The 21,282-nt window shown below is 45.9% G+C and overlaps 1 protein-coding gene across 1 annotated transcript; it reads right to left on the bottom strand.

Annotated features, from left to right (window-relative positions):
* Positions 1 to 494: 494 nt before the first annotated feature.
* Positions 495 to 19,762, bottom strand: slc6a8 (solute carrier family 6 member 8). The gene is made up of 13 exons (XM_067240551.1): positions 18,794 to 19,762; positions 11,412 to 11,543; positions 10,987 to 11,260; positions 9,584 to 9,716; positions 7,736 to 7,870; positions 7,507 to 7,610; positions 7,276 to 7,400; positions 2,233 to 2,345; positions 1,835 to 1,972; positions 1,623 to 1,725; positions 1,364 to 1,464; positions 1,075 to 1,245; positions 495 to 962 (listed from the first exon to the last, which is right to left on the bottom strand). Exons 1-13 carry the CDS (start codon positions 19,092 to 19,094, stop codon positions 822 to 824), a joined length of 1,971 nt encoding a protein of 656 aa, XP_067096652.1. The 5' UTR covers positions 19,095 to 19,762; the 3' UTR covers positions 495 to 821.
* Between the last annotated feature and the right edge of the window lie 1,520 nt (positions 19,763 to 21,282).

The raw sequence follows: 21,282 nt of genomic DNA, 5'->3' as shown, positions 1-21,282 counted from the left end.
GGCTGTGGTAATTTGGCAACTAGTTGTATAAGGGGCCTGAAAGTAACAAGGCTACTTTATGTATCATACAGGACAGGTATGTTACTGACAATGTGTCAATTTAGTCAAATTACAGTAGTGATACACAATGTGATACATGGTGAGTGGTACACGATGATAGTGATTAAAAAATGTTTTTTCTTTTTTATTGGATTTTAATGAAAAACATGTCATGTAACTTCAAGGAAATAAAGTGCTTCATTCATGTTCTCGGGTAAGAGGTGTTTAAAATGTAGGTTAAGTCCCAATAACAAGGCTCATTGGCTCCCTTCTAATCTAGTCTGTGTGTGTGTGTGCTTGGGTGTGTGTGTGTGTGCTTGGGTGTGTGTGTGTACCCATTTGTAATGTGTTAGTTCATGACATTCCATTCAGTTGGGAAGTAAGCGGAAGGGAATTCTGCGGATCATATTCAAAGGGTGTAAATTCACCCTGGCACATGGGCCTATACACACTCAGACCAACCCCCACCCCCCCACCCAAATACAAACACCATCCCAGTATGGCCTGGCACCGTGTCTCTATCGCAAAACACTGCAGGACATTGATAACCAACACCCAAGATAGAGAAGCCTGACCTCTGACGTCAATACGTTTTCAAATTAGATTTGAATTTGTTTCGATAAGAACATTGAATTTTCAAAATTGATTTGTCAAAGGTTTCTCGCTTGTAACCCAAGGTGACAACAGGTCAAGGTCACGTGGTGGCTGGTGCTACGTTGCTGTGGGAACAGGAGGAGGAGGTTGTTTGTCATCCGTGGTCTACATCATCAACCCAGTGTGTTCTACATCACACTCTCGAAGATGATGACCTTATTCTCCTCGGTGCCGGGAGAGAGGGAGGCCAAGCGCTTGATGTCTGTGTCAGGCGCCATGTACTCCAGTTGGTGAGCACCCCACACCGGCTTGGTCAGGTGGTCCCAGCGCTGCAGCGGAGACCAAAACAAACATGCAGTCAAACAACAAATCACGATGAGGACTACATTCTCTCCGTCCGTCTCTGTCAATGCCTCCCTCTGTTAGTCCTATGTCCCGTACCTCTTGGAAGGAGCCCTTGGCCCTGAAGAGCTTGTAGAGCACGCTGACAGGGATGCAGAGCATGGAGGACAGGGCCATGCACCAGCCAATCACCTCGCCCCACCATGGATACACGTACACATTGTTGTAGGTTAGAGGCTTGTAGTTCACCAGGTGGAACAGGAAGATACCCTGGGAGAGAGAGATGTGGAGAGAGTGGTACTGTGAGAATGATACTCTTGGTAATGATGATGAAACGTTTGAACACTTTTGTTAGCATGTAGCGGTGTTCCGACTGTGCAGGTCTTACCATGCAAACACATGGAGTGATAAATGACCAGCACCACTTCATATAGGGGAAAGGCCGGTAGCCAATCATACGAGCTATGTCATCCATAAAGCGGTCAGCACCTGGAGAACACCATATTGTCACTCAACAACAAACCAAGCCTTCTAACTCTACAGGGCTACAGCAAAACTATGACACAAAAGAGTAACTTTTCAGATGTAAACTGTATCTTCTTAAGAAGCTTTAAGTGTTCAGTCAGGTAAAGGCGGTGATGTCTTACCGTAGACCCAGGCGACAATTATGCATTCCCAGAATGCCTGCCACAGCAGGGTCATACCGCTGGCTGAGTAGTAGTCAAACAGCTGGAAGACGTACATCCCTCCCTGCAGGACACGCAAGCACACATCAGAAATGATGCTTCACAATGATGGACTCACAAACAGGTATTAGATCCTGGCTATTGATCTGGTATTGTCCAATGAAAGAACTCACCTGTGTAACCATGGAGAGATCTATGATGAAGCATAATAAACAGCAGATTGCCACAGCGATTTCACGTCGCCAGCGCATGTAATCCTTTCCCGGAAACAGATCCAGAATGCCTGTTACAAAACCCTCCACACCAACAAACTGGAAAGAGACAGAGAGAGAAAAAGAGAGAGGGAAATCGAGAGAGAAGATGAGAGGGAGTGTGTGTGAGAGAGAGAGGGGAGTAGGACTAAGTGGTACATCCTCCTTCATTGTAAGTCCTTAAGTGACGAAACGTATCAAGGTCAAAATGTAGTTCCCCGAATTCCCTCTATAAATGAGGGCACACGGGGTTGTCTGATGTTCAGTATGGGAGCAGTGTGTGTTCCGGGCTGCGTACTGCAGGTGGGTGCTGTGCGTACCTGGCTGTCGAGTCCCAGCAGAAGCAGCATGAAGAAGAACAGAGCCGCCCAGACGGGCGCCACGGGCATCAGGGACACGGCCTTGGGGTAGGCTATGAAGGCCAGGCCTGGACCTGGGGGGAGGGGGCACACATCGGCGTCAGACACTCAGCTCTGCAGCAAGGTCACACCAGGCCCTCCACCAGACACACGCACACACACACAGATGCACAAAACACACGCTCTCCAGCACAGTGGGGTGGGGGTGGGTGGGGGGGAGATAGAGAGGGGGAAAGGACGAGAGTGAAATGAAAAGAAAGAACTAGAGAGAGAAAGAAAATAAAGTGATAGTACATGAGGAGAGGAGGACAGCGGGGTGAGGAAGGAGAGAGAGCGAAGGGGGGGGGGGGGGGGGGAAGAGAGAAAAAGAGAGGCGCAAAGAGGAGAGAGAGAAAGAGGCACCTTAGTGAGGTGCCAGTGTGCTAAGTGGTGTGACTGTGTCCTGTCTGCTGTTTTCTCTCCTGTCTCAGTAAACTTTGTGTTTGGACAGTATCATCAAGGCAAAGCTTGTTGTTAATTGTTAGTTATTAATGTTTCAGTACAGTATTGTTGTGTAGGGTGCAGTCTGAAGGTTTTGTGTCTAATGTCTACTACTGTTTATAAAGGCCATTCTGTTTAGCTTTCATTTTAGACTAGGTAGTAATGTTAGTAAGGTACTTCCTCAAACACCAATCCCGCTCATGCTTTGAAATGCTCTTTTAAAGCTGTCTAGATCACTACTGTAGTTAGTGAGAGCTACAGTAACATTCATTTAGGTGGGGTGCATGTATATGCGTCACACAACCAGCAACATGCAAACTATAGCATTTAGTGTTACCAACCAAGTTTAAATAAACCTAAATATTTAAACTTGTGTAGCTTGACAGCTCTATCACTCTCCGCGGATTTATTGAACGACTAATGCCGCCCAAAAATACATATATCGTTTCACTAGAAACTATGACACTACTGTGTAGTCTAAGAAGCAGATCTTCCAAACAGCAGGTTATTTATCTGTGGCTTTGCTGGACTGGGTGGTGAAGACAGCATCGCCACGCAAGTCTGAAGATACTCTTGAGCATGGTAGGTTGACAGGCCCTAACCCTTGATGATGAATGTGCTGTATGTATGCTGCGTATTACACATAGAGTACATGTACTGTATGGATGTATGCTATGCTATGCTATGCTATGCTCTGCTCTACTATGCTCTGCTATGCTCTGCTATGCTCTGCTCTGCTATGCTCTGCTATGCTCTGCTATGCTCTGCTATGCTATGCTATGCTATGCTCTGCATGTATGAAGGTGTCAATGGTCTTGGTTTGTGTTATGTTTGGTGTGTCTTTGGTCGTGTGTTTGACTGTGTGTGTGTGTGTGTGTATGCATGCGTGTCTTCATAAAAGACCATGTTCGACATTGGAAACCTGATGACTGAGGGAGGTGAATGACAGCCAGATTGTCTCAACTACAGATAGTCATGACAATGACTGCAAGGTTCATACACAGAAAACCCAAAAAAATGACTTGAAACAGAAATAAGGTTTTCAAAAAGGCTACCGATGTGTTTGCAGCGTCTACCTACAAATGGTTTTGACTTGTGTGTGTGTGTGTGTGTGTGAGTGTGTACACACCATTACCCAACTGAGTTAGTTCTAACCATTAATTTTGTTTTACCAGATCTGAGTTTAGTATGGTTAGGGGTTGGGAGCTGGTCTACGATTCGTCAACTGTCTGTCCGCTGATTGTAGTGGATTGGTTGCCTTCTCTAGCCCTGTCCTCGGCTGGGCGGTGCCGGAGATGCAGTCTCTGGATGCTGTTTGGTGCTAGAGTGCAGTCCCTGGTTCTGATTGGTGCTGGCAGCAGGATTAAAGGTGTGATGCTGTCGTTAGGGAACAGGTGTTTACCTTCTGCAGGGGTCTGCTCCAGGAGGCCTCTTGAAAGCGAGATGAGCTCATCTCAAGAGGCAAAGATCCTGGTTAAATAATCCTTAAATTAATACTTAAATAAATCGAAAATATAGATATATAGAGATATGATGTCAATCACAAGTCAGATAGAGATGGGACTGAGTAAAATCAACGTAAACCCTGTTAAAAGAGGATTCATGATAAGGGGACTCGTTTTCTCTTCCTCACGATTGTACAACTGGCAAAAATGTCTAACGAGACTAACGCTGAAGCAAACACATCTGACCATGAGTCATTCATGTACCTGAACACACACACACGCACCCACACACACTCACTCAATACACACTCACTCACTCAATACAGACACACACACTCAGGCTTAACTCCCTCGCTTTCTCTCTCACAAACTCACACCACTACTGCATACACACACATGTCCAACACTTCTGCACTCAATCATTGGCACAAACACACCCACGCACACACACACACACACGCACCAATCGCACACACACAATCACACACAGGGACTGCACACATGCAGAGTACCAGTGTAGTAGAAGTTGAGTTGTAATGAGGGTCCAACCATCCACGTCCTCGAGTCAAACCCAACCCACTGCCACCTCAATCCCTCTAACACCCCCTCCTCCTCCTTTCCTCTCACCCTCTCTAGTCCTTTTCTTTCCCTCCTCTCTTGTTCCTCTCTACCACAGGCTCTCTATCTCCCCCCCGTCTCTCTACATTTCTCTTCCTGTTTCTCCAGCCCCATCTCACCCTGTCGTTGCTTTCCCTCAGCCTTATTTGACCCATCTCTCCCTCCCCTCCACCTCTCTCCCTCACTCTCTCTCCCTCCCCTCCACCTCTCCCTCACTCTCTCTCCCTCTCCCCCTTAGGCGCTAGCAGATGTACTTCACATCAGTACCGATGCCACCTCCCTCTGTGATGCTGGGACTAATGGTATGAGGGAAGTATTATTGGAATCTACTAGCAGGATATTGGAGACCCATTCTTCTCTTGCTGAAGGCAATGGGTTTGGCCCAGAGCTGTGACAAGGAGGGGTTCGTCTGGGTTTATGTTCACTAATGTCACATTGCTTTATGGAAGGCAGCGCAAGAGTTTTCATTGTGGCCGCTCTTTCATACATAGGCCTCCCACCAAGCTGCTAAGTCCTCATAGCAACCCCCCCGCAGCAGCCTGGCCCTGTGGTGCTGATGCGGTTACCATGCCAATGGATGTAGAGGATGTACAAATACGTACAACAGCGCTGCTATAGACTGAAGTGCACCAGGGATGACTGCAGGACCAATCAGGGCCAATGCATTGCACAGTTGAGCGACCTCTGTTTGCCTCTCTGGGTAAGCGGTATCACTGTACATTCTGTGCGCTCACACCTGGGTCGAGGTCAACTGCTTGGGTGTTAGCTGGAGTCTGTCTGGGTCCACAGATGGGAGGGGTTCATATTTCTAACAGCATTGTGCCGCAGACAAGAATAATCAAGCACACAAGTAAGTGAAATCTTTCTAAGCTAGTATTTCGACCCAGGTCTGCTGAACAGTATGTCTTCATCTGAGCCAAATTGAATAATTGATTGATGATGTATAGAATATTAGGGTAGTAGATGTAGAATAACTGTGACTCAACACTCCTGCTGCACTTTCAGGTAAGTTCCACTCAAACCCTGAAGTATTTCCAGTAGGCCTTATCACACTCCTATCAACATTGGTCATTAAGAAGTTGTATTTTGTTCTAGTATCTGGTATTGGAGTACCATATTTGTCGTAAGTCAAGTAATTGATCAATACAGTCATGTTGACTTTTAACTAAATTATTTTCATTGGGTGGGGGGGGGGGGGGGGTTAATGTACTTATTCTATTTTGGGATATCTACCTTGTTCATTTAGAAGGGATCTGGAAGGAGTGGTCTGTTAATACCAGACATACCAGATCATTTAATCAACATTGAAATGTGTTGCCTTTTGCTGCATAAATTAAGTTGTGTTGATTGCATTACTGATTGATTAATTGAATATTTAAAAAAAAAGGATTTGATTTATTGGTTGTTCTTGAAAAAGAGACCCTCAGACGAATTATGGAGTTGGAGTTTGAATGCAGAATGAGAAAATACCTGGATCATCCTAGCAACTGTAAGTAACCAAACCACTGTTCTCCTCAGTGTCAGCACTCTCAGAATGATGGAGGTGTGAGTGTGTGGGTTAGGCTGACATGCAGGAGCAGTGAGACATGCCATGTGGAAGAGGTGTGCCGCACACACATGCCCCTGTTCTCCTGCCTCTGGGACACAGCTACCATGGACAGAACTAGACTAACTGACCAGCTGTCAAGGGCTTGACCACCCAGAAATAGCACCACCCATTAGTTAGTGTTGGTTACCGTGGGTAACCAGAGCTCCCATATTAGTTGACACACACGCAGACACACACTCTCCAAACTAAAATGTTAGAGACAAATCACCACTATAGACTAGTCATTCCGTACCACGTACTCACAAACACACACACACAGTTTAGTTTTGAATAGTTGTCCAGACAGAGACACACACACACATATACAGTACACATAGAATACATGTAACACACACCTACATACATTTTTTCTCTCACACACACACACACTCTCTCACACACACTCATCCACTCACATAAACATAAACACACATTCTTGAACACACTCACACATGCATACACTCAGACATGCACACACAAATACACGTACACACCCGCTGCCACACACTCATCCACTCACACACTCATACACACACACACTCACACACTCACACATTTTGCATCACCGACACACACTCCAACTCTATAGCACCTGTTTCCTAGTAAAGGCAATACATTAACAGTTGTGAAGCAGTACAAGTATATACAGTTCATGTAAAACAGTATTCACGTTGAATATAATAGATAGATCAAATTTGATTAAAAAAACATTTCACATCACATATCCTTGGTAAACATGATTTCATCATTTCACATTATTTGAAAGTCCCTTTCATTAAGTTGGCAACAAAAGCATGTCATAAGTAAAACAACATGCACTGTAAACTGTGAGTGTGTGTGTGTGTGTGTGTACACATGTGCTAGTGTCTGTACCTGTTTCTGCCACTTGGGAGATATCCACTCCTTGCTCTTTGGCCATGAAGCCCAGGATGGAGAACACCACGAAGCCAGCGAAGAAGCTGGTGCCGCTGTTAATCAGAGCCAGCATGAAGGCATCCCTGCAACAGACCAAAGCAATCAACTACAGATCATTGTATGGGCACACACCAGAGCAAGATACTAAAGATTTGCGCTAGCATGGAGTCATCCATGTCCATGTCTTACTTGTAGCAGTCATTGTTGAATCTGTTGTAGCTGCCCAGGGCGGTGAGAGCGCCCAGACCAATAGCGTAAGAGAAGAAGATCTGTGTGCCAGCATCGATCCACACCTGTGGGGGGGGGGGAACAGGAAGGACAGACATTTTTTGTTGTTGTTCATTTTAACACACGCCACCTAGATAAGGGTCGACACAGTAAGCTCTGGCCACATATGAAAAGACAGAACCAATCTCACCTGCGCCTCGCCCAGTTTGGACCAATCAGGTTTGATGTAGTACATGATGCCATCATAGGCGCCGGGCAGGGTCACGCCCCTCACCAGCAAGATGATGAGAACCACGTAAGGAAAAGTAGCTGTGAAGTAAACAATCTGGAGAGACATGAGGAATACAGAACTCTTGGAACCATTGGAACACTTGGAGCATTTATATTTCAGGAACATGTCATACATCATAAAACTACAGTCAAAGATTTGTGTAAAAGAAAAGTGTATTACACAAGATAAGTGTTGTATTAAATGTGTTGTGCAAAGCTCAGGTCTGTGACGTCAGAGTATGGCAGTTAGTCTGAATGTGAGTCCTTACCAATACAGTATATATATATAGACAGTATATATATATATATAATCCCTGGCACCAGTGCCAAACTTTGTTCTCAAAGATCTGCCTGCTTGCCAGCCCCCCTGGCCTGCCCTTGCTCCTTTCCTGTTCGTCTTTATCTAATCAGTGAAACATTTCAAACAGTTCGACCTTTGGCCCCTACAGTCACATGAAGCACAGGGTTATTAAACGTAATCCCATAAGGTTAACCACAATGGATTATGAACCTGCTAGCTGACCTGCTGTCACCGGTAACGGCAGTCAATTTTAAGGAGGTCTGTCTGACTAATACACACGTGGGAAACTTCTCAGACTTAGACTCCCCCAAAACTCTTTCCTCCTATCCTCCTCTCCATCAACCTCATTCTGAACTGAACTACACTCCTCCTTTCCTCTCGTTGACACAGTGTTATAGAGAAAAGAGACATGTTCAAACAGCCTTTTATGTCATTCTGGAGCCCTCTTTGACCCTTCAAACATTATTGTGTAACTTTACTGGAATGATAAAATGGTGATATCAAATAAGATTATCTAAATAAACCTACACTTCAAGGCTATCAGTTTATGTTCTTAGTGCCACCTATGAATCAAAGCTGATTGTGATCTGCCAGGGATCACGTAGCTCTGAAGTATGCACGGGGAACCAGTCACGTCCCACTGCAGACAACCTACCCTCCTCCACCAATCGCAGCTACGCATGTGACAGGCCACAACCCCACCCCCCACTCTTTTGACGTTGCTATAGCAACACTCTCCCTCATCATTTTCAGGATGCACGTGACAGTGGGAGACGAGACGCTGTGTGTGTGTTTGTGTGTGTGTGTGTGTGTGTGAATCATTACACAAGGTTAAAGAGAAGTCATCACCCTCTCATTCACTCATGACTGTGAGGCCACAGACCATGTGACTTTGACCACAAATACACTCCCTAATATCTCCCCATAGATACTGAAGTGATACTGTACAAAACCTTCAGTTCTAATCTGCAGTATTTGAGCTATGAATGCAGACTGACTAGCACGTGAACCCTTCAGATCTGGTCTAGCTCTTTCAGCAATACAGATGTTATATAGCTAGCTATATTAGCCATACTGCCATTCTATAGCTAGCTGTATCAGGCATATAGCCCTACTGTAGCTAGCATTTTCAGTCCTAGCAAACTGCTGTAATATCCCTATCTGGCTCCCTACATCTCTGCCCTCTAAATACGATCTATATTTATCCTTATTGATGCCACCATCCCCCTCCCTGTGCAGGTGCATTAGGAGATGAATAAGTGTGGTGCAGGAGGTCAGTTAGAAGCTAGCAGTGACTTACTGATCCCTAGAGACAGTGAGAGAGTGATAAATCAGCTGATCTGTGACTGGTAGCACAACCAAGCGGATCAATGAGCTAATGCTACGTATGAACTTAGCTCTCTACATGACACCTCCTCAGGACTTGACAGACGCACAAGTGAAACGGAGGAGAGGGGATGTGGTTACCTTGCCAGTGGACTTGACTCCCTTCCAAACACAGAAGTAGACCATCACCCACACAGCCATCAGGCACAGCAACATCTCCCAGTTAATCGATCCAGGGTGGTCCAGCCCTTCTGAGATGTTCAACACCTTATTTCTGGAAGACAGAAGGAGGGGGGGGGGGGGGGGGGGGGGCATGGGAGGTTTAGAAGACAGGAGGCGTGAGGAACCTATCCCAGCCCTCCCGTGCTCTCCCGGCTCATCCCTTCCTCCACCTCCCCGGTCCTAACCTGTCCTCCCCGGTCCTTCCTTGCCCTTTCCTGTTCCCCTCCACCTCCCCTGCCCTCCCGTGTCACTGCTACCATGGCAGTGTACCCTGGCCCTCATAAATGTCAGCCTGGAACACAGAGCTGCCCAGTCATGCAGAGGGGAGTCACATGGACGGCTTAGCCATGAGGACTCGGCCTGCCGCCTCCTCACACATGATTACAGAGAGCACTGCTGCCTAAATAGAGCCGTTTAACGAGCATCGTCACCCTGCTCCTTATAGCACAGCTCAAACACACACAGGGTGCATGCACACACACCAACACCCACACGCACACACAGGCAGCACACACAGGGCTCACATAGGGCCACGAATGCTAGAGAACAATTAGTGCAATTCGTTCTCTAGTCACGACTGGATTTCTGATGACTTCAAGTTGAACTGACAAATGTGCTTTGTTAAAGCAATTAGCTTTTAATCCTAGTGGTCTTAAATCCCTGCTTTAGACTGAACAATGTTATTTCACAGCATCCATACTCCTGATTTAATTTCAAAAACAGGAAATATCACATTGAGTTTTCTGTTGTTGAAGTAACGTAGCCAGGACTCCTATGACGCCAATGAACAACAGGTCTGATTGTGGATCAGGCCATCAAACAAGTGAGAGTAGTTAAACAGTGTTTACACCTGTTGAGAAGTCCTCAACAAAGGGCTAATTGGGGACTTATGGCTGGGCTTACGTCCTCATAACTAGGTCCTCCAACCAGAATGCTTCTTAATGCTTAATGACACATCATCACATTGGTAGTTATTCCCTAAAATGATATCTATAATGTAACACTTGGCGGCAATTACATTAAGTGGCAATTGCAATAGCTTCAACAAAGCTACCTATAAAGCTGATGGTCGCAGCTAAAAAAGAACATGCAAAAAAAGGCAACTAACTCCCCAAAATGTTGCTATTTGAAAGGGCTAAAATACTTGCATTAAAAATGCATTAAAACCTTTCAAAGTGCTACATAGAACATAAAGTCCAGGTGAGATGTCATAGCAACCTAGAACCAGATATCTATTGTAAATGTGCATAATGTGTCTTGAGGAATCCTAACCCTTTATAGCACTGACACACCAGAACCAAAGTAGCACATTAGAGACTCACTCCCAGAACTCGATGATGGACGAGCGACCGTTGGCCAGCTCCTCGCAGGTCATGTTGCCGTGCGTGGTGTTGCCGTGCGTGATGTTGCCAAGCGAGCTGTTGGTGTCGCAGCGGTAGAACTCAATGCAGTTCTCTGAGTTCCAGGGGTTGTCGCAGGTGGACCAGGGCAGCGTGGAGCTGAAGGACTTGATGAAGTAGTAGAAGCCCCAGGCCAGCACCATGATGTAGTAGGTGTTACAGAAGAACACAATCACCATGGAGGCATAGCCCAGGCCTGGGGGGACATAAACAAACAATCAACAACTAGAAAAACCTAAATGTGTTTTTGCTGGTACAGGAAGGAGTACTGTAAAGCCTGTTGTGGTGTAGTTTAACGTATGTATTAGGGTGTGGTATATCACAGAGGAATTTTGGCAGCATTGTACCTTTAAACAACGGTGCGATGTTCCACACATTGATGCTGCCTGCCTTCATGAACTGTCCCAGAGCGATCTCCAGGAAGAAGATAGGAATACCCCCCACAATCACTATCAGCATGTAGGGGATCAAGAACACTCCTGGAGAATGGGAGGGAGAGGTTGAGAGGGAGAGAAAAAGACCCCATTATGTACAGTACCACATCGATAATGCTATCCACTGTTTAGTCCATATCAAAGTGCACGTAAAGTAGAGAACAGGATGAACACTATGTCTGTGTCCATGTATTGGAATAGAACAGCACATCCTTTTGGAAGTGGTGCTGAGTGATGCACATACAATAAGTACTGGAACATTTCCGCTCCAGTGGCAGGGTTAACGGACACCTATCAGATTCTATTATCCTATCTATCCATCAACGTTAGTTTAAAGAATTATTAACATTCTTCTCATGGTTTCTCACTGCCCATAAAGGCGCCCTGCCTGTGTTGGGTCTGGTTAGTGCAAAGAAGTACATAACCCTAACCCTAACCCTTATGTAATGGGCTGCTGTGTGTGATCATGGATGAGCTGGCAGGAGTACAGAGCATACACACACGCAACCATACCCACACACAGCCCTGCCTGGAATGCAAATTGGAAACAGGAATCCATTTTGTGTCAGAGAACGTGGGCGTGCATGCCCACAGTATGCCTTCTCTTTCTTCTCCTCCTTCCTTCCCTCCCTTCCTGCATGGTAGGGTGCCACGGTGCCACTGCTGCCTGTGCTGGCAGACAGGGGTCTGGGATAGAGATAGAGGATGGGAGGTGGAGGGAAGCAGAGATGAATGACAGGGAACGTGGTAGGGAGGGAGGGAACGTCGGAGGGAGGGAAACCATCAGCAGTGATATGTCTGGATGACTTCACAAGAGCCGTGGCCAGGGTGGGGAGAGGATGAGGGAGAAAGAGAGAGAGCAGGGAGAGAGGAGGAGGGAGGAACAGAGAGAGCAGGAGGGAGGTAGAGAGAGAGCACAGAGAGAGGAGAGAAGGAGGAGGGGTCAAATTCAGGGGGTGGGAAGAAAGACAGGGGCTGGGTTGCTCAGGGTTCTACTCTCCCAGCTTAGATTATCTCCATTGAACAATGACCCGCACTGAATGAAGCTATGATGTCACCGCCTACCTAGAGGCTCTCTGATTGGCTGATGAAGAGCGAAGGGAGGGCGGGCTGTGAGCCGAGCTATAAAAAGCGTCACCCGTTGCGTAACGCAGGCTCTGCAGGCAAGAGGGACCAGCCAATTTCTTTCTGCCCGACTGGAAAAAAACCAGAAGGAGAGAAGAAGAGGAGACGACATAGCCCTCAGAATTAGCTTGGGTGAATCACCGCAGCAGAGAAGTAACTGAAACAGTCCACAGAGACAGAGAATGCAGACGTGCTGCAGTTATCAAAGTGTTCCAGCAAACACATACTGAGAGCACTGCAGAGTTGATCCTATTTACACATAATAAATCCTTTTGGTTTGTTCGAGAGCAGCTGCAAGGCTACAGGCTGTGTGACAGCACCAGTCAGAATAGAGACACTACGCAAGCGGTGTCACGACACATGGTGTGATGTGAATGGAAGAATTCACCATAAAAAAGATGAATAGACGGCGACACATGCTCTGACTCCTACTTTCCTTGTCATTCTCTCCTTTGCTCACTCTCCCATCCCCTCTCCCTCTCTCACCCATCCTCTCTCTCTCTCTCTCTCTCTCTCTCTCTCTCTCTCTCTCTCTCTCTCTCTCTCTCTCTCTCTCTCTCATCCCCTCTTGTCTCTCTCTCTCTCTCTCTCTCCCATCCCCTCTTGTCTCTCTCTCTCTCTCTCTCCCATCCCCTCTTGTCTCTCTCTCTCTCTCTCTCTCTCCCATCCCCTCTTGTCTCTCTCTCTCTCTGTATGGAGAAAGTCTGTTCATTCACGGCTCAGGCATCTCTACTATGTGCCGTTGTGCTGGCTCAGAGTGGGCTGCCGGGGTAAAGAGACTCATTTGCAAACAAAGCGTGCGCTATAGCAGCTCCTGCACCGGCAGTCAACGGGGATGATACACACACACACACGCGAACACAAAGGCAGACACAGTACATTCACACAAACGCACATGTCGATGTAGACACGCATGCGCAGCAGTCGAGGCGGACACGCCGGTTGTCACAGTGACGTAGTGTGGGTGAGTCATAGGCGCTGTGTCGCAGATGGAGGAGCAACATAATGTAGCATTGCGTGTTGTGACTTCCACCAGGAGTACTGAGCCCCCCCACCCCTTCCTGCCTCAGAAACACCTGACTAGAGAGGGAGAAGAAAGAGATGGCAGAAGACAGAGAGAGTTGGTCTACGTCTATTAATCTCCATTAGCCTCCAGCAGCATCTTGTTCCTCTCCTGCACTGGCTAATGTCATGTGGCTGTGTGCTGTAATGCAGTTAACACATGTCCAACGTGGGCCTGACCACATTACAGCCAGTGCAGGCATCTCAATAACTGGCGCTGACTCATCAAATTTGACTTCCTCTTTATGCACTGAAAATGCATCCTTATTTGGTCGGATTCATCAGCGTATAGGAGGGCTAAATTCACCTATAGCTGTGCAGAACTTGGCCCAGCTGAGCAATCCATAGCTGTACCAGCAGGCCCATGCTAAGCCTGCTAATTTGGACTAAGACATGTTTGGAGGCCTGACGGGGTTAGCTCAGACGTGAGAGTCCAGAAGTTCTTCTGCAGCCACGGCAGCTCATTACAGGACAGGTGAACACATCTTCATCTTCATCCTTGTCATCCTCGCTAGGCCGGGTCGACCCTTCTATAAGCAGCCCGCTTCTCTGTCAAAGCTGGTTCGGAAGTTGATTGGCTTACTGAGCTTGTTTTGACATGGTATACGTAAGCCTCCCCTCCCCCCCCCCCCCCCCTAATATCCACACAAAAATTGTTTCTAGTGCGTAGCTAGCTCGCCGTGTGTTCCAGTAGGGTTTATCTATCGCAGTGACTGTGGGAAAAGTGAGTTTCACAACATGACGTGCATTCCTTCCGCTAACGTCTCTCCCTCACCCATTCACGGAATCACAGGTACTCTGTATGGATGCATGATTGAATCAAGATCAGTTTAATCTGGGTAATTGAAAGTTCTGATTTGCAACAATGGAGGGAAGAATTCCAGGGGAACAGAAACACACATCACACACACACACACACACACAGATGAAACAACTAGCAAACATTTGTAAATAGCCCTGTGGGGTTAATAAAAAACAGTAATGCAAAACCAGTAATAAGTCAAATCAGAAATATGTAGGCGGCCTGGTGCCATGATGTAATCATTATTCCCTAACCCTGATGTACAGTGAATCTCAGGTCAGATCAGAGAGCACATGGCTCAGTGGCACACTGTAACATGAGGTGTTGTGTTGGTGTGGTTTACTGGTAGTCCTGTAGGTCACACACATACATGAACACACACACACACACGTTATTTTCCGATGTTGGTAAACCTAGGGCCAGTGTACTGTACAGCAGACCACAGAGGTGATGTGTTGTAACTGGAGCATCGACTGTAACGACTTGAGATCATGTCTGTAGCCATGCTGTTTCTGGCACAGTTCCGTGTTAACAAGCCGGCAAAGAACAGCTCAGCTCATTTAGATTAAACATTGAAATGCCTCAGAAACAGATCTACAGATTAACAACCCCACTTTGATGAACCAGCTGATTGGAGACTCAAAAATGTATACCTTATTGGTTGGCAAACATGCATATCAATCTATACTCTGATTTCATTTGTACAGCACTGTCTTGCAAAGCTCTAAACAGAGATAGCAGACACACAAAAGCTACCTAGTTAGCATGGCGCTAGGCTCTAGCATTTTTCAGACGTATTGTAAACTAGCTAAGGGAAGCTAGTTAGCCGCGGCCTGAACGTTGCTTTAGCTGCCTGGTCCCAGGGCAGTCAGGATGGGGATTAAGAGATTAACAGACGCTCTTCTTAATCGCTGGTCCACGTGGGATGGGGTGATGTCAGCAGGGGCACACAGCCAGCTCGCGATTTGCACGTCGCCACCACTGATCGTTCACATGCCCACCGTGCACCCCGTCTGACCACACAACATGGCTGCAGCCTAGAGGCCCTACCAGGACAGAGGCCCTACCTTCTCTATGGACACTTTTCATGTCTGAGGTGCAAACTATAAGGATTTGAAATAACAGTCTACTAAAGCAAACAGCATCACAGCATAATCTCATTGACATGGTCTGTAGAACTCCTTGCGGAATTCATGATGACATTTATGATATCATCATGTTAATTTACACATTTACAATGTAATATTTGTTCCCCTAATATTTGAACTCCAAGTGATGAAGTTGGTGTGTATCGGTGGCAAATAAATACCAGTGTTTACACTGCAAGAACAACAATGTTTTTAAAACATTCAAACTGTAACCTTATCTGATTCCTAAACAACTGGCTGCACATCATTAGAGCAAAGTGATAATGCGGTCATAGGTCAATTACATGTGTGTTTAGGATTTTGTGTCTGATGGCTGGATGTTAACAAATATTTTGCAAAAGATCCCTTGATCTCACTGTAGTTCCTCATTACTAAGATGATGATGGTAAACTGCCCAAGGACAATCCGTCCTGAATCCTAAGTCTGCTCTGGTATGACAGACACACACAACTCAGCTCATCTCAGAAAGATGAAAAAATAAGCTTGTGGCTGTGATGATAATCACTGTGGGATGGTGTGCTGCTTGGTCAAACAGGGCATTACTGCTGACTAGGGGGCTGAGCAGGGGAACATGGCTTAAAAGCTGGACTCCCGAGCGGTCCCAGCAAGGACACATAGTATCACTGCAGACAGTCTGCCAAGGACAGACAGTCACACACAGCGCGGCAGTAGCAGGCTGGCAGGCACACTGCAGAACTCATAAATCTAGTTAGACAGGAGGTCTGAAGATGGGGGCGGAGGGAGGGCTCGGGGCTGGAGAATGGGGCTGGAAGGATGGGGCAATGACCATAGCTGGAGAACTAAAAGGGCAGCAGTGAGAGGCCACAGAGAAGGGAAGGGGGTTCAAATGGGCTGTGAGGTTAGAGGCTGGGGCGTACAAGGTAGGCTGGAGATAGAGGGTCCAAAAAAAACATGGGAGGTGTCTTGGGAGCTGAGATAGGGGGTTTGGGAGATAAGATAGAGGGGTTGTGCGTCTTGAACTAGATACACAAAGTAACTGTATTTGTAAAAGACTCTGAGTCTACAGAGAAACCTTTTCATACGGACTTGACCTGAGTAGACACAGCACTATGATTGCGGGCAAAACACAGATAGGATTGACTCCACGGGTGACCTTGTCATAAATGTCATAAAAACACTCAGATAGTTGCACTGAGGAAAACATTAACCTTGCATCGAGAGGGAACTGAATATCAATACTCTGCATGGTTAATTAGTTTGAACAAAGGTCAAGCGACCATACCAGCAATGTTTAAGTGTTAAGATTCAACCAAAACAATGAGATTCAGGAATGTAAGTCAGTCTGTAAGTCGGCTTGGGTGTTTCGGTCAGTCTAGGTGTCTGTGTGCAGTCGTGTGTGTGTGTGTGTGTGTGTGTGTGTGTGTGTGTGTGTGTGGGTGGGTGTGTGTGCGAACGCATCTCTATCAGTCTCTGTGCAAGTGTGCCATGGCCATGATTCTTACTGTTCCTGTGCGACCCAGACATTTGAAACCAGGACAGACTGGATCTCTCTGGCAGTACCCCGGACAGGTCTCCAGGGTGTTAGCCACTCATCCAGAAAAGCAGCGGCTTCAACAGCTAGAACCCAGTCACAGGCCTCAGACAGACCTGGCACCACCCCCCGGGGCTAAAACAAGTATTACAGAAGAAAAGTTTAAGAGATCAACCACAGTCCTCTCCTCTGTCTCTCCTTTCTTCCCCTGTCAGTGTGGAGACGGGGTCCCTTTGTGTTTCCAGGAGGGATGTTTCTCTGTCCTCCTTCCCACCGGCTGGTTGCCTTGCCCTCCTGGCCCACACCACGCTGGGTCACTGGCTAGCGCCGACCCTCCATCTCCACTGTCTATTATCTAAACACTCTCCTGGAATGGTTTCCTTGTTAGATACTAGGCTAACAGAAACCCTAGCGCAATGACAACACACAGACGCCCAGCAGGAGTCTAGGCCAGCAGTAAGACAGCAGGAATGTAATCATGTTATCATCTACTGGAGGTTTTAAACTGAACTCTAAACATTGTAGGGGCAGGATTTCTCCAGGTTCTCTGGTATGTTGTCTTAACTTATCTTGTCCATATGCTGAAATGTTTTATATTACAGTGAGGGTTTGGGCTACGCAGTAGAGACTATCATCTTGGTCAAGTTTAAATGTATATTACCCTCCAACTAATCTTTCAGTGAAGACATCATCTAAGGAACAGTTAGAGTCCAAGATGTCTAGCCCCAGTTGTCACATTCTTCATCAGTTGAAGTCTATGCATATATTATAATGAATAATCGATTTTTGAATGACTCCATTCTCTTTCAAAGAGACAAAGTTTATCATTCTAGGGGATTTTGTGTCTTTAGTTAAATGAGGAAGTAATTAATTCATTCATTCATTCATTGTGACTGAAGGAGACACGGCTGCTGCCCAGGAGATGGTTGGCAGGTGGGTGGTACCTGTGTGTAGCTACGACTGTCGAGGCAGTCTACAGGGCCACTGAAAGTATTGATCCCTTTACCTGGTGTTTAAGGCACTTGTGTGTGTTAGACTATAATGGTTAAAGGACAATTCCATGTCATCCATTTTGTATATTAAAACTGGGTCATTGTCCCAACTCGGAATAGTGCGCATTGATGTTTACGTTGGACAAAATGTAGGCTCTTGGACAAATTAAGATCATATACGGATAATTTATTAGGTTGGTTCACCATAGGCTACAGTTAACAAACGCAAAGGCGACGAACAGGGGCCCCCCTCATAGCTCTAATCAGCGTCATCGCAGATTCATAAGCGCGCGCTGACCTGGCAGCGTAGCCAAGGACACACACTGCCGCGCTGTTCCGGAGGATGAATGACCAGGTTTGATTCGTTACAATAACCTGCGGCCACTATAAAGACTAGGCTATATTTTGGTTTAAATAGACTAATACTACAAAGAAACTAAGGGAAGGCTATGCGCTTATGCCAGCAAACCGATCATATTTCGTTGGGGATGATATGACGTAGCCTGTTTCATGTGCACGGTGCACTCCCGTCACATGGACAGACTACGCAAGCAAGACGTGATATTTGACTCATCCATACTTACGAATGGGAACTGCTTGTGTTACATTTGTATTTCGTTCTGTTTTTGAGGGTAACTGAAACACTGAATATGTAGGCATATGCTAAAACTCACCTCCACCGTTCTTATAGCAGAGATAGGGGAAACGCCAGACGTTCCCCAGACCCACTGCGAAGCCCACGCAGGACATGATAAAGTCCATCTGTCTGGTCCAAGTCTCTCGTTCGGGATACCCTGGCTTCGCTGCTGACGCCATCCCGGCAGGTGCAGCGCCGGCCGCGCCGCCGCTTCCAATGAGGTTGCCATTTACGCCAGTTTGGTGTCCGTTCCCGTTCGGGATGAGATGACCCTTTTTCTCCTCTCCCAGGACCACGCTCACTTCGCTGCTGTCGGTGCTGTATGCAGATTTCTCCATCCCAATTACGCACTTGTAAACAAAACACCCTCAATGTCCAGGTAACACTGAGGTGAAAACCAGTAAAAAGATCAGTCAATAGGATTCAGAATAATCCCGGATAAAACCTTCCACTCTCTCTTAATCTTATACTCGTTTGGGTCGTTTTCCCTTTCTGGACCCAATATCGTCCCTTTGATTCACTTCGGACAGCCCTTTAGATAGGGTCTGGTCCGTGCCCTTCTTTATATCACGGTTATGTTTCAAGTCACAAGATATTTAAGTTATCGCTTTGCAATATCGAACACTCAACGATGAGACGGTGGTCAGAATCGGTTTTTTAAAAATAAATTTAGGGATTATAAAATTAAATTATATAATTTTGGAAGACAATCTCTCAAAAGAAAAACACCGAATTGGACAGCACCTTCAAAAACAATCCACGAAACACTTAAATGTGAGTCTGAAGAATCGCATGGGAACTTAGCTCTCAAAGAGGAGACGGGTGTCGAGACGAAAAAAACCTAAGCGGGCGTTGCGCGCGCTCGATGTTGAATGTACTAAAATTACATTCGTGGTTTTAGTCTTGAAAATCCGTTATCAGACCATCTTCTTCATTGGGTGCTTTCAAATGGAAAAATAATGTCGACGAGATAGATCTACCGCGAGTGTTGTCCACTGCTGTCTCGATGCACTGCTCTCTGTCAATTAACAAGCTCTGCAGTCGCGCGCCGCTTTAAAAGGGTAGCAGTCGAAGTGAACGTCACTTGAATTTTACCCCTCCCCCTTGCTTAAGCACGCAGTTGCCCTATTTCAGCCTTTCGGTTGTCATTCCGTAGCTACTGTTCTTCAGAGCTCAGTAACTTTAACGACGCTGCACAGGCTACGTGACCATAGTGACAATAGGGAATAGGCAATGGGCATCAGTAGTTTATCACCTAGCACCTGTCAAATTATTGTGGATGTTTTTGACATGATTAAGTAGTCATTATGATATCCACACGCAGGCGCGCACGCAGAAACCGTTTGATTGTGGGTACGAGACGGAATACATCCCTCATGTTGATTTATAATGTTGACATCCATATTTGGACCTTTCCTCACCCACTACAATAATGAAAATAAAGTTCAAGGAAAAATATAAATCCTATGTAAATTTAGTTTTCATATATTGAAATAATAGCATAGGATGAAAAATACGTGAGATGTTAGGGGTTCAATATGCAAAGTGGGGAAACCTATTTTTACTAAAGAAAGGAAATAAATTAAGCAAGGAGGGCTTTTTAGCAAGTGGGGAACACAACTGGACCTTATCTTACGCATCTGGACGAGTCTAAACGAAGGATAATTTATGTACAGTCTACAATCACCATCAACAAATGTAAATTCAACTTACCAATGTTAGAAGAGAAAAATGTAGCGCTTGTTGAATACCAGTTTGCCAGTGTGATGATCTGTGGGTCAAAAGGCTCGCTATGGTGTCCAGGTATTGTAGGCCGACGTTAGATGTCCGTTGAACTATTTAAAGTTCAATTAAAGAACGATTTGGTCAAAGATTACTCCAATACGATGAGACAGAGTTCGGATAATTTAAGTCGGTGAGTTGCAATTAAAATTGCGTTTGGGTGCTTCTTTACTCGATCTGTCCAGGCAGCTTTGCAGTCACTAACCTATAATCCTCTGAAGAGCAAATTGTGCTGTCTTCAACTTTGATAAATCCCGGTAAAGGGAGTGTCTTTGGTTAAGAGTCAGCCCTTTTATGCTTGGTGAATGGAGGTGAGTCCTGGATTCTGTTTTTTGTGACTGCTACACATCTGGGAAACCTTTTCCTTCTTTCAGTCACACATAACCACAGACACACAACTAAGATGCACATATCTCAATTGTTTTTGTTATGTGGATTTTTGACACGCAATGGACATTTGACTCATTTTAATGAGTTGACTACAGAGATATTGCAGTCTGTCACATAATCAAAAAAGGATTTGGACATGATTGCATCTTCCGATGGTCTAACATTCAGTATGTCTCTTTCCTACTAGCTGGAATCAATGGTATATTATGAGGACATATATAAAGCACAATTTTTTCAAACCCTTATGAATTTGGGATCATAAATCAAATTCACAAAGCATTAAAAAATCACAACTGTTGCTTAAATCCTGGAATTGTCATTTTAGTTACTCAATTGCTATCAATGGCCTGAACC

The sequence above is a fragment of the Osmerus mordax genome, chromosome 7 (assembly GCF_038355195.1).
Source record: "Osmerus mordax isolate fOsmMor3 chromosome 7, fOsmMor3.pri, whole genome shotgun sequence".
NCBI lineage: Eukaryota > Metazoa > Chordata > Actinopteri > Osmeriformes > Osmeridae > Osmerus > Osmerus mordax.
Note: the sequence above shows the minus strand (reverse complement) of the source record. Positions and strands in the feature narration are given on the sequence as shown.

Excerpts from the sequence above, each read along its gene's own strand:
- slc6a8 (XM_067240551.1), bottom strand. The coding sequence starts at position 19,094 with ATGGAGAAATCTGCATACAGCACCGACAGCAGCGAAGTGAGCGTGGTC. Across the intron at positions 11,544-18,793 it reads CTGCTATAAGAACGGTGGAG|GAGTGTTCTTGATCCCCTAC; the intron begins GTGAGTTTTAGC and ends CCCATTCTCCAG. Across the intron at positions 963-1,074 it reads CCAAGGGCTCCTTCCAAGAG|CGCTGGGACCACCTGACCAA; the intron begins GTACGGGACATA and ends TCTCCGCTGCAG.